Source organism: Hyperoodon ampullatus (genome assembly GCF_949752795.1).
Source record: "Hyperoodon ampullatus genome assembly, chromosome: 19".
NCBI classification, from domain to species: domain Eukaryota; kingdom Metazoa; phylum Chordata; class Mammalia; order Artiodactyla; family Ziphiidae; genus Hyperoodon; species Hyperoodon ampullatus.
The window spans coordinates 52,693,952-52,707,520 of NC_136932.1; the positions used below are offsets into that span (position 1 = coordinate 52,693,952).

Genomic DNA, 13,569 nt, shown 5'->3' on the forward strand with positions numbered 1-13,569 from the left:
CAGCCTCGGCCCGGGCTGGGTTGGCCGACGGCCGTCCGACCCAGTGCCCGCGAAGGCAGGGGAGGTGGAGAGCCAAACGGATTGGGGAAAACGGGACCCGGGCCCAGAGGACAGAAAGGCAAGGGCCAGAAGAGGGAGTTCCGCGATCCAAGGAAGATGCGGGTCAGCGTGAGGGGACTGAGGCCGCACGATCTTACCAGCGTCCCGACCCTCTGTGCGCCCTGAGCGGCCACCGGGGCCGCGGCAGGGATGAGGGGGCGGCTTGGACCCGCGCCCCCGAGAGCCTCCGAGGACCTCCCCGCGACCTCTGACCCCCCCGAGGGCGACGCAGGAGGGAAAAGCCAGAGCGGTTGGAATCCGACCCAGACCCTCGCGCTCCACCTAGTGGCGGCGGACCCAAGGCAATTTACGGGACCTCTGTGCGTCTCAGCTAGTCTTCTATGAATGCGGATCACAGCTGGGACCTACCCCGGGGAAGACTGTTGTGAGAGTTAGTTGAGATAATACATGGTGGCTAGTACTTCTCTACACGGCTCTGGAAACACCACCGCCACCCAACACAACGGGCTCCTTCCCTTCCTGGAGATTACGGTGGATGGAAGAGAAGATCTCTCCCAGGACAGGTTTACAGTGTTCCCTTCTCCCTACACCCTCTAGTCCATCGTCCCCAGTCGGGAAAGGGATGTTACAAAACCTGGTTCTCATTCTCGGGAAGCCCACGCTGTAACTGAAGGGGCATGAATGGTACACACGGAGGAAAATGACTTCAAAAGCCTTAACCGGGTTCAAAATGGACAGCATCTGACAGTTCTCTTGGGAGGAGGGGTGCCAGCCCCTCCTGTCCAGCTCTGACAAAGTCCGGGGTCCACCTGGCACAACCTGCTCACTTCCCCAGGCCAGTCCCAGTTGACGGAGAGACTGGTCACCCGGGAACGAGGGCCGCGGAGGGGGAGGGGCACGGCGCTCTGTGTTGGCAGTTGCCATGGTTTTGCTCCGAGTTCTGAGTGCCAACCTGCCCACTCCCTGAGACACTCAGCCTCCAGAAGCAGTAGGTCAGAAGCCCGAGGGGGCTGAGGAGCGCTACCTCTGGAGCCCATCAGCACACCTGTTGAGATGGAAGCCTTAGATGGGCAGAGGGGTAAAGGGGACCAGCCACTAGAGAAGGTGCAGTGCGGTCGGGCATGTGAGGGAGGGAGGAAAGGAGGGCCCTGGAGGGGCTGGTTTGGGAAGGCAGAGAGTATGAAACTCAAGGAAGGAGAGAAGAAAGAAAAAGGGTGAGGTACACGAGTTGGCAAGAGACTGAAAGAACAGGAGAAGGTTCATTCATTCAGACAGATGTTTGCCAAGGACATATATACCCGGCAAGATGATGGGAAGGTTCTCGGCGGGATGATTGTTGTTTATGAAGATACACAGGCTCGGGTGCGTGTGTGTATGTGTGTGTGCACATGCGTTATGGTCTGTGAGGTCTGCCTGATTTGTGTGGTGTGTTTATGGAATTGATCAGCCAGAGTCCCCTCTCTCTCGGGTCTGGAGGAGCCTGTGTCCCGTTCCCTCTCCATCTTTCTCCCTCCCTTTCCCTGTCTCTCCCTTCAGAGTGGTCTGGGCCTGGATCTTCCTTGTGCTCCCTGAACACAGGCAGGAATTAATGCTCACTTTGCTGAGAGGCTTTTGAAAGGTCAGGTGTGAATCTCGGGTCAGGCTAATCCTGTGCTCTGACTTCAAGTATTATTCCACAGTCACTTCGTCGTTATGAATGTTCAGCTTTTTTTGCCCCAGCTTGCTGTCAGAAAGTTCCTTCTCATCATCACCATCACCGTCATACACCTTCTGAGTGCCCATTAGCCCACGGGCCTGGGATTTAGGCCCTCAGTACGTGCTGAATGAAGGAGTAAATGAATCCCTAATCATTACCCCCAAGGAGTTACTTAAACTTCTTGGTGCCGTTAGTGTTCTCATCTGTAACCAGGAATAATGATTTCTAGCCTCACAGAATCTGTGGGAGAGTAAAATGAGTTAATGTTTATCAAGTGCTTTGCAAAGTTAGCTAGTATACTGTGCTATAATTATTATAAAAGAAATGGGTGAGGCGTTCTAGGTTTTCTAAGCAGGGATGCTCAGAGATGGTTTTCTTTGCCCGGGGCTCACTCACCTGAGTGCTGGCTCAAGGACGAGGTCACTGGGACAACGGAGAAGGGCTTTGGCTGGCATCCGGACCAGTGGTTGCCCAGCACTGCCCTCCAGGAGCAGTAGCCCAAGCCCCCCAGCTGACTCCTGCCCCTGCCTCCTCCCAGGGGACGGATGCACCCTGCTTAGAGGGGAGCTCCAGTACCATCCCTGCCAGAGACTCACTTGTGTGCCAGGCCAAGGGCCTGGCCCAGGACACCTTCAAAATTGTGAGTAAGGGGCCAGCCCAGGACCCTGTCCCCTGTTCCCCACAGGTCAGGAGACCTGGGTCAGAAATTGGCCTCAGACTCATAGTTCACAGCCCCACTTGACACACTCTTGGGAAGGAAGTGGGGTAAGAGGTTGATGGGGGCCTCCTCAACACTTCCTGGGCCATAAGGGTTGCAGCTGGGCCAACCTGCTGGCTCTGTGGGGCTGCCCAGCTGCCTCCTCTTTTTCCTGTGGCCCCTCACGTCACCTGTTGCCTCCTAAGTGTAAAGAATATCTCAGGCCGCTGAAGAAGTTCCTGCGAAAGTTGCACCTGCCCAGGGACCTACCCCAGGAGAAGAAGCTGAAGTACATGAAGCAGAGCCTGGTGGTCTTAGGGGACCACATCAACACCTTTCTGCAGCGCTACTGCCAAGCCTGGGAAGTCCAGCACTGGAGGAAGTAAGGCAGCCTCCTTACCCTAACCACTGCACTCACTCCTGGGCCGACCCCTCTAGAATCAAGGTCACACCTTAGTGAAAATCTCCTAGTCCTTCATCTTAGTGTGAAAGAGTCAGGATCCTGGAGTGAACATGGTGAAGGCGGATGGGGAGAACAGGGCCCGCTAGTGACTCAGGGCAGCACTGAGTGGACAAAGAACTCTCCTGACCCCGGGGGGAATGGCCTCTGATCGAATAAGTGCTGTGTGGTGTGGGGGGCTCCTCACCAATACAGGGTATCCAAGGTGTGGCAAATCCCCGTTACTCCATGTCCCCAACCAAAAACTAAGGAGGCAGCATTTCCCCCTGGGTGGTCCTGGCCACAGGACAAAAGCTGGAGGGAGAGGGGCCGTGCTCCGCCCCCCTCAGCCTTGGGCTTGGACTTCTCCCCTGCAGGATGCTCTGGCGATTTGTCTCCCTCTTCTCAGAACTGGAGGCGAAGCAGCTTCACAGGCTCTACAACCAGACAGGCAAGTTCCTGCTGAGGTTCCTCCAGGGTCCAGCTGAGGGTTGGTTGGTGTGTTCTTAACTTGTGAGGGGAGGCCCGCCACTGAAGGGCGTGGCATGTGGGATCTTAATTCCCCAACCAGGGATCAAAGCGGCGCCCCCTGCAGTGAAAGCCGGGAATCCTAACCACGGGGCCACCAGGGGATTCCCTGAAGGGCCCTCGGATACAGCCAGCACCCCTCAGTCCCTTCCACACTCACTGCCTGAGGAAGACGCCGCTGCCCCTGCGGTGGGCACAGAGTGGGGCTGAAGAGGAAAGAGACTCAGCTTCACGTTCTAGATATTTCTTCATCTTCCACACCCACACCCTGATGTGAACAGGGGCAAGGACTGTCCACAGTCCTCGGGGAGCCACGGGCAGGGATGATTGAGGCCAGGCAGAAAGGCACAGCCAGCCTGGGGGAGACTCTGGAGATTGTTGCAGAAGACAGAGGACAAATTCCTGGGCAGGGACTTCCCTGCTGGTCCAGTGGTTAAGACTCCGCACTCCCAATGCAGGGGGCCCAGGTTCGATCCCTGGTCAGGGAACTAGATCCCACATGCGTGCCACAACTAAGAGCTCACGTGCTGCAACTAAGGAGCCAGAGAGCCGCAACTAAGGAGGCTGCCTGCCGCAACTAAGACCCAATACAACCAAATAAATAAAATTAATTAATTGATTTAAAAAAATGATCTAGGCCAAGCTGTCCATGAATCAGATGAGGATACTGAGGTGCAGGCTTTTGGACCAGCATCTCCCTGTACCGAGAGCTTTGTATCTCTTAATTTCACTCAAACCCTGCAGCATCCTGATGAGATGGGCATTATTATCCCCCTCCTACAAATGGGCAATCTCAGGATACAGGGTAAAGGGTAGGTCTGGAGGAGGTAGGTTTGGGACAGGATTTAAAGAAAGGAATAAGGAGAGGGAGGGGGAAGGGGAAAGAGGTGGGAGGGACGTGTGCGTGGAGGTGAGGGGGCAGTGAGTAGACAGGCTGGGCTCAGGGGTGAATGGCCAAGCACATTGCAGAGGTGCAGGCTGGCGGGTAACAGGAAAAAGGCTTGGATGGTGGGATAAGAAATTGGGCTTGAGGGCTTCCCTGGTGGCGCAGTGGTTGAGAGTCCGCCTTCCGATGCAGTGGACACGGGTTCGTGCCCCGGTCCGGGAAGATCCCACATGCCACGGAGCGGCTGGGCCTGTGAGCCATGGCCCCTGGGCCTGCGTGTCCGGAGCCTGTGCTCTGCGGTGGGAGAAGCCGCAACAGTGAGAGGCCTGCGTACCGAAAAAAAAAAAAAAAAGAAATTGGGCTTGAAATTGTAATTCTTAAAATAACATTTTATTACAAGCATAAGCATATCCTAGAAAATTAGATAATACAGATCAGCAAAAAATAAGAAAATATAAACATTGTCATCCAGTTAGCACTTTCCAGATGTTTTTTATGCATATAAATACCTGTATTAAACAAAAATGAGACCATGCCATATATAGGATTTTGATTTGAACTTGCTTTTTTCAGTTACTTATAGAAACCTTCCATGTTAACATCTTCATTTCATCTAATTGTTGGATTAAATACTCCACTTTCAAATTTTCCCAGCAAAGACATCTTTTGCACTGGTTTCCCAAACCATGTGTTTCACCTGGTTATGTCTCTTAAGCCTCTTTTAACCTAACCGAGTCCCCTTTTTTACATCCTGGCCTGTCGAAGAGATCAGGCTATTCTGAAGAATGTTCCAGTTTCTGCTGTTTTCTTATTGCTTCCTTTTGGTATCTTTGAAGCTTGTTCCTCTATCCAGGAGCAGGATTGTAGGTCAAGAGTCTCGATGAATTCATGTTAAACATGTTTTTGGCTGGGATATATTACAGACGAGGCTGTGTTTTTCACATTGTGTTACATGAGATAACACATACTACCTGGTAGAGCCACCATGACTGAGTGAATCACCAAGTCTATCGTGCAATTAAAAGTGACCTGCATGGTGTTTCCTGGGCACCATGTTCATGAGTCAGTTCTTAAGGAAAAAGATGGCAACAGTGTTTGCAAACAACCCAGCAACAAAGTACTGGGAATTGGGTTGTGAAACTAGAGAGAGGAGTGGGGAGGAATCAGAGTCGGAAGCCAGAGGTCTAGTCCCGACTGTACCCCTAGCTTGGCTTTTAGGCTTTGAACAGCAGCCTATTTCCTTACTCTGTGCCTGTGTGAGATCCCTCAACTGTAAATTGGAGGGATACCGTCTCCCTACCCCACAGGGTTTCTGTGAGAAAAGAGTAAGGGACATATGTGTGAAGCAAGATAAGATTTTGTTGTTCTTCCTTTGAGTCCCTACCATGCCCCCCACATGTTACAGACTGAGATTCTCTTACTATTCGTGATGTCATCAGCACTGTCTCTGACTTTCCCTTTTTCAGGTTCTTTAAGGAAACTTCCTCAAAAACCAAAACTCAAGAGAAAGAAGATTAAGGGAGCCCCCGGAAACTCCAGAGACCTGCCCATAAGAATACCCAGCTGGGGCAGACGGCCAGCTCGCCCTGGATCCCAGAGCACTTGTACCTGAGGGCGTGGGGGACCGATGAGGGGAAAGAAGAAATTGTCTCTGTCAAAAGGATGCTCAGGTCTTAATTATGTATAAATGGGGCAAGGAAATAAACATCCTTAATACAGTTTGACTTGGCTAAGGTGGTCACTGTGTCAAGGACCATCAGTCTGGGTGGAGATACATGTAAATAGACATTACAACGGGGTGACACAGGTGCCTGGGGAAGACCTCAGGGGAGGTAACACAGGCGCTGATGTGTTTGCCAGGGAAGAGCACAGGTGGGAGCGGAATGGGCCTGGGGTCAGTCAGAGAGTGAGAACTCTGGCACCTGCCTAAACTGTCTGCCCTTGATCTCGTGGGAAAGTTAGCAGGGGGACAGTGAGAAGGGAGATGCCAGGAATGAGCTGGTGTGACTCGGTTATCAGGCAAAGTGCATGGAAGTGAGAGAGAGTAGAGGCAGGAGACCAAAGAAGTAACCATATTAATAGTCTTAGCTAGGAACTATACTCAGTATTACGTAATAAGCTATAAGGGAAGAGAATCTGAAGAAGAATAGCATACATATGTATAACTGAACCACTGTGCTGTACACCTGAAACTAACACGATATTGTAAATCAACTATATTTCAATTTTTAAAAATGAAATAAAAAAAGTCTTAGCTAGGATGTTGGTTCAAACCTGTGGTCCAAAATTTGCGGCCCATGTGCTGAATTCAGACCCCTGATGTGTTTTGTTTGCCCCTTGTGGTGGTCTCCTTGTTTAAAACATTTTTATAAAAAAAAGTCACTTGCCAATATTAACTTGGTACATTTCACATTAGAAACAACAGCAGTTTAAAGAACTGGCCACACTTGGAACTGTCTTCTCAAATGACCACACCTGGCTGGGGCTGAGACACACACGGGGCTCAGGTTTCACTGATACTCCTTCCAGTTCACCACAGTCCCCACCCTCCCTGTTGCCTTACACACTGGTCTTCTTCACTTCCTTTCTATCACCTTTTGATCCTTTTAGCCTTTAGTATTTGTTACCCTTAGGGTATAAACAAATGCAATGAAGCTGTGCATGAATGGGGGAGGAGTGAATTTGTGAGACTAAGGTAAAGTTGACAGTTTTTGGTGACAGAAGTGGGAGATGAGACAGGAAGGGAAGAGGAGGAAGCGAAGGTGGTACATTGTTTCTGGCTAGAAAGGCCAGGTGGATGGAGGTCAATTCCAGGAGGAGAAGCCGGTGCAATTGTATTCCAAGAACACAGAAGAATCAGGACTCTGCTAGAGGCAGCAACATACAGTGCCCAGTATGGGCTGGAGTGGATGGGACCAGTACAAATGTGTGTGACCCTTTTTCCTTTCCTCTCTCAATTTGTACTCAGGAGTGAATATCATCAAAGATTTTAAATGTTAAAATGAATATCAGTCTAGACTTGAAGACCAAGTACAGGGAAGCATAAATAGGGAAGGAGGTGGCAGCCCCAGCTGCTTCTTTGCTCCTGGTACCCACTGCCTCCCAGAATCAAAATGAGAGGCTAAGGCAGGGGCCTGGGATCAGCCTTACTGGGTGTTCCTGACAGTCCTGACAAAGCAGGGAGGATTTTATATGGGAAAAGAATCTGAAAAAGAATGGGTATATGCATATGTATAACTGAATCACTTTGCTGTACACCTGAAACAAACACAACATTGTAAATCAACTATATACTCCAATATAAAATAAGAATTAAGTTTAAAAAAAAAAAGCAGGGAGGATTTGTGAGAGAAGGGCAAGCAGGCTGGAGGGTAACCCTGACGACTGGGGGCTCTCCAATTTTCTCTCCTCTGAGAGGTTTCACTGACAAGTCCCAGGGAAAGGGCGGGCTGGCTGGGGAACGGATCAGAATAAGAAGGTCAACCCTGTGTGCGAGGCAGCACCGCCACCTAGAGGAACTATGGAGCTCTACAGCCTTCTTCTTCCCGTGGAAAGAGATGGAGACCAGGAGGAAATGGGGGAGCTTCCTACCAGCCTTGAGGACAATCAGGAGGCCTGAAAGCAAAATGGGCAACAGGTGAGGCTTGGTTTTGGCGGCCTCTTAACTCCTTCCTCAAATTCAGTAGGATCTCAGAATTTTAAAAAGGCAGATCACATGACATTACTGTGCTCAAAACCCTCCAACAGCACAGAGGCTTTTTAGGGCAGTGAAAATACCCTATGATTCTAGAATAGTGGATACATGTCATTATACATTTGTCCAGACCCATAGAATGTGCAACACCAAGAGTGAACCCTAATGTAAACTATGGACGCTGGGTGATTATGTTGTAGCAATGCAGGTTCATCAGTTGTAATCAATCTACTCCCCTGATGGGGGATGTGGGTAATGGGAAAGGCTGTGCATGTGTGGGGATGGCAGTATACAGGAAACCTGGGTACCTCCTGCTCAATTTTTCTGTGAACCTAAAACTTCTCTGAAAATAATGTATTAAAACAAACAAACAGGGCCTTCCCTGGTGGTGCAGTGGTTGAGAGTCCGCCTGCCGATGCGGGGGACACGGGTTCGTGCCCCGGTCCGGGAAGATCCCACATGCCGCGGAGTGGCTGGGCCCGTGAGCCATGGCCGCTGAGCCTGCGCGTCCGGAGCCTGTGCTCCGCAACGGGAGAGGCCACAACAGTGAGAGGCTGGCGTACCGCAAAAAAAAAAAAAAAAAACCCAAGCAAAACCTTCCCAAAGCTTTTCTCCCTCATGCAGGTTAAAAGCCAGTCTTTGCGACGGCCTACAAGGCCCTGGATGAACCATCCCCGTCCATTCTGTTGCCTCTCTCCCCTCATCCTTGCTTTCCTCATACCTGTCAAGCATACTCCTGCCTGGGGGCTTTTTCACTGGCTGTTTCCTCTGTCTGGAATGTTCCTTCCCAAGCAATTACAATAGTACCCAGCATGTAGCAGGCACTTAACACACATTTGATGAATGAATGATTTAATGAATAAAGGAAACAAAATAAACCTTTCGCCCAAACACCACCGGGTTCAGAGGGGATAAAAGAGGCCCAAGAGGAAAGGTTACTTCTCCAAGGTTGAGAAGGAAGTCAATGCCAGAAGGGGGACTAGAATTCAGATCTGATGACACATACCACACACCACGGACACATGTCCCACCTGCTCTCAGCCAACACGCTCACTTCCCACAAAATGTCAGTAACACACAAGACCCAATGTACGACTTCTCCTAGGCTGTATTTTCTTAGTAACAATATCTCTAAGGTGGACTTGAGGACACCAGAAATAGGGGGTGGGGAGGTTATTTGGGGGTGGAGAGCCTTGGTGGAAACCCCAAACCACACCTTGACCTAAGCTGCCTGTGGATAGGCTCACCCTGAAGAACATGCCTCACTGATGGCTCCTCTCCTAGTGAATAATGGATACTTTCCCTAAAGTCTCAAACAGAGGAGTCTCCTGACTACAGGTGTAATGATTGACTGCGACCTGACCCATGCCCACCCCAGGCTACCAGAGTCTCCTGGCCATCTCCTCTTCGTAATAACACTCCGGCAAATGCTATGACTCAGGAGAGATGGCAAAGTGCTTTGCATCCATTCTCCTCAGACCTTCATGTCAAACTTGTGAGGGAGATTCCACCCCATTACAGAGAAGAAAGGAGCGGCTTAGGGGCTACCACCGCTGAATTGAGAGATGGACTTTCCAGGTCTCCTGACTCCACATCCAGTGCTCCTGGGTTTTGACTTTACAATTTTTTTCCTTTGTTCAGGCAGACATTTCCTATTTTTATATAGTTAAATTATCAGTCTTTTCTTTTATGGCTTCTTTATGACTTCGAAAGGTCTTCCTCACTCAAAGAATATTTAAAATTCTATCTTTCCTTCTTCTAGCACTAGGGTTTCAGTTTTTACACTTAAATCTTTGGTCTATCTGAAATTTATTTTGATTTAAGTTGTGTAATAGGATTCCAATATATGTATTTTAAGGTTTTTAATTTTTTTTGGCCATGCTGCGTGGCATGAAGGATCTTAGTTCCCCGACCAGAGTTTGAACCCCTGCCCGCTAGTGGAAGCATGGAGTCTTAACCACTGGACCACCAGGGAAGTCCCTGGAGTTATATATTTTTAAAAGATAAACAGTAAAGTACTTGTAGACAAAACAATATGATTCTTGGATTTGATTTAAAATAATCCAGGACTTCCCTGTGGTGCAGTGGTTAAGAATCTGCCTGCGAATGCAGGGGACACGAGTTGGAGCCCTGGTCCAGAAAGATCCCACATGCCACGGAGCAACTAAGCCCATGCACCACAACTACTGAGCCTGCGCTCTAGAGCCCGCGAGCCACAGCTACTGAAGCCCGTGTGCCTAGAGTCCGTGCTCTGCAACAAGAGAAGCCACTGCAATGAGAAGCCCGCACACCGCAACGACGCAATGCAGCCATAAATAAATAAATTTATATATTAAAAAAACCCTCCTTTAAAAAAAAAATAAGGTACTGTCTGGAAGTGATCACATTCTTTTCAAACTTTATATATCCTGTCTGGCTTAACTATTTTATACAGTTGTCCAGAAATTTTTAAAACTTGTGGGAACTCATAAAACTTACCATCATAACTATTTTTAAGTGCACAGTACTGTTCATTCTATTCATTGTTGTGCAACTGATCTCCAGAACTCTCATCTTGCAAAACCGAAACTCTACTACACCCATTAAGCAGCCTCTCCCCATTTTCCGCCCCTCCAGCCTTGACAACCACTCTTCCACTTTCTGACTCCTCTAGATAGCTCATGTAAGTGGAACCATCCAGTAACTTACTCACTCTCCTCTCCCTTTTGTGACTGGCTTATATCAGTCAGCATAATGCCCTCAAAGTTCATCCATGTTGTAGCATGCATCAGAATTTCCTTCCTGTTTAAGGCTGAAGAATATTCCATTGTATGTATGTACCATATTTTTTTTTTTTTTTTTTTTTTTGTGGTACGCGGGTCTCTCACTGTTGTGGCCTCTCCCGTCGCGGAGCACAGGCTCCGGACGCACAGGCTCAGCAGCCATGGCTCACGGGCCCAGCCGCTCTGCGGCATGTGGGATCTTCCCAGACCGGGGCACAAACCCATGTCCCCCGCATCGGCAGGCGGACTCTCAACCACTGCGCCACCAGGGAAGCCCCTGTACCACATTTTTATCCATTTTTTATGCATTCATCCATTGATGGACATTCGGGTTACTTCCACCTTTTGGCTATTGCGAATAATGCTGCTATGAACGTGGGTGTACATATGATCATGACAATGGCTTTAACAAAGCTTTAAATAAAATGCTGCATAAGTACCAAGAAGTGGCAACTCAAGCTTTAAAGGAAAGCTTCCCTTGTCCTTTCAGCTCGATGAAGGAGATTTTATGCAAGAAATGGCATTCCATACAACAGAGGAAATAGCATGTTCAAAGTCATGGAGATGTAAAAGGAAAAAAATTTAAATTCAGTATCACCAGGGAATTCCCTGGTGGTCCAGTGGTTAGGACTCCATGCTTTCACTGTGGAGGGCTGGGTTCATTCACTGGTCAGGGAACTAAGAACCCGCAAGCCACACAGTGCAGACAAAAAAAAAAAAAAAAATTCATTATCACCAAAGGTGGCAGGTGATGAAGTCAGGGCTGACTATTCCAAGTGCAGGTGGGCTTTTGTCTAAATGTTGATCAATTTTCTGTGTAATCTTTTAAAATCTCGTTTCATTTCCTGTAACTGTTTTGAGTGCTTTAGAGTCATGCTGTTTCACGGTGGATTTTTTAAAAAACCTAATGTGACCCCGCCATTCATACGAGGAAATAAAACACGAAGAGGCTTATACTGACATATCTCAAATTCCTACTGTTGAGAGACAGGGCTTGAGCCCCAACACACACCCAGGGTTTTCCCCGTTGTCCCCAGAACTTCACCAGGTCTCAGCCCCCATTCTCAGCCTTTTCGAGTTAGAAGACTAGGGAAAAGAGTGGTGTGATTAATTCTGTAAAGACCAGAAAGCCCCCTGCATTAATGCAGTGCTTATCGTTTCCAAAGTACTTTCACGAGCACCATCTCCAGATGCTGTTACCATGTGTCTTCTCTGCCACACAGCTCACTTTTGTTGTTTAGTTCCGACAGTTTCTCTCACACTGTTCTCTAATAAAAAGTCTGTGACGTCTCAGCAGTCCCAAGTCCCAACCAAAAGTGAGCACAACTAAATTGGAAACAGATACACTATGAATGCAGGAACACTATATTTATTAAGTCAATAATTCATTTTTAGCAATACAAGTACAGAATATATCACAATGCTGGTTACAAACATACTTAGTATGGTTTAATGGTTACAAATAATGGTGGGCACTACAAGTTTGTGATAAGGATGACATGAAAGGTCATTCTGACACAATGAAGAATTAATTGCCTTTAAAAAAATCTATCAATGACCTTAGATATTTCTATAGAAATTACTGTGGCACTATTAGTGGGGATTTTCATGTAAAGAATTGATAGTGATTTGCTTTTAATTGGTTCATTAAGAGATTTTTGAGTCTATTAAACTAAAATCCCCTGTTGCTTAGTAAAGTATAAAAATAGTACTGACCTGGTAATATTTAATAAAACATAGCATTCATTCACATCATAAAAGTGGAACTAAATTGAAAAGTTTTAGTTACCATGGCAACATATCTTCCCATAAAAGAAATCTACAGAAATGAGTAATGTTACACAAATGGTACCTGCAAAGTTATTTAGTGATCCAACACTTGTGCACCACAAACCAAGTTTTCTAGATACCTATATATAGCATATATTTTTAATCTTAAATTTTACTTTTGAAAAAAAAATGTGCACTTCAAAAAACTCACTAAGGCCACTCATGCTATAGATGCCTAGGACTGTAATTAAAGAATAGCATTATTTTAAAAAATGCCAAAGCACACTCCTTCAGATCACCAACAGGGTAAAAACCAGTTTTCTGCCTAAAACATTCCTGAGATTTGTGGACAATACAACTACTAGTGTTCAAGCTGGAGATTAATTCAAATGTCAGATAAAAAAAAGGAATTTTCTAGCAAGAACTGAGGTCCTCCAAAGCCAAGAGGTGAAATATACATGTTAATTCTTAAAGCAAAAATAAAACTCTTAAAGACGTTTTTACTTATAAATAAGTATTTTTCCAGTAGTAACTTTGCCATCCAGAAAAAGAACAGTTTGGAAGCAGCAAGGCTACAAATTCAGGGGAAAAAAAACAACAAAACTGAGTAGCAGTTAATACAGGTATCCTCCGCTTTCTGAAAATTCACTTTATGATACTTTGCTTTTATGAAAGACCTACATTAGCACCTGTTTTCACTAACCGAAAAAAATCCAAAAGGATCTTCACTCTTATGAAAAAAGGTGAAAAGCAAAAATAGCTTTCAGCGCTTGTTTTGCAGACAGCTGTTATAGAGGCAGTGGCACCCTGAGCAAGAGTGGCACTGCCAAGCTCTTCCCCTAGAACTACGCTCAGTATCTCAGCTTCAAGCCACAACTGTGCGAGTTTCTGTGCTTTATCTCAATTTATTTTGTGCATCCATTAGCAAGACATGTCCTAAGGTAACTGCCTCTCTGCTGTTCACCTGTTTTGGCTTAAAGAGGTTTCATGGGAACGCTCTACTTTTGGATAGCGGTGAAAGCCTCTACCTGCTACTC

At 47.4% G+C, this 13,569-nt stretch overlaps 1 protein-coding gene across 1 annotated transcript; it reads left to right on the forward strand.

Annotated features, from left to right (window-relative positions):
• Positions 1-1,335: 1,335 nt before the first annotated feature.
• CHCT1 (CHD1 helical C-terminal domain containing 1) lies at positions 1,336-5,859 on the forward strand (the record flags this gene model as incomplete). Its single annotated transcript, XM_079725596.1, is given in 6 exon segments — positions 1,336-1,422; positions 2,295-2,396; positions 2,660-2,835; positions 3,270-3,382; positions 5,773-5,825; positions 5,827-5,859. Coding segments are annotated over 6 exon segments (564 nt in total).
• Between the last annotated feature and the right edge of the window lie 7,710 nt (positions 5,860-13,569).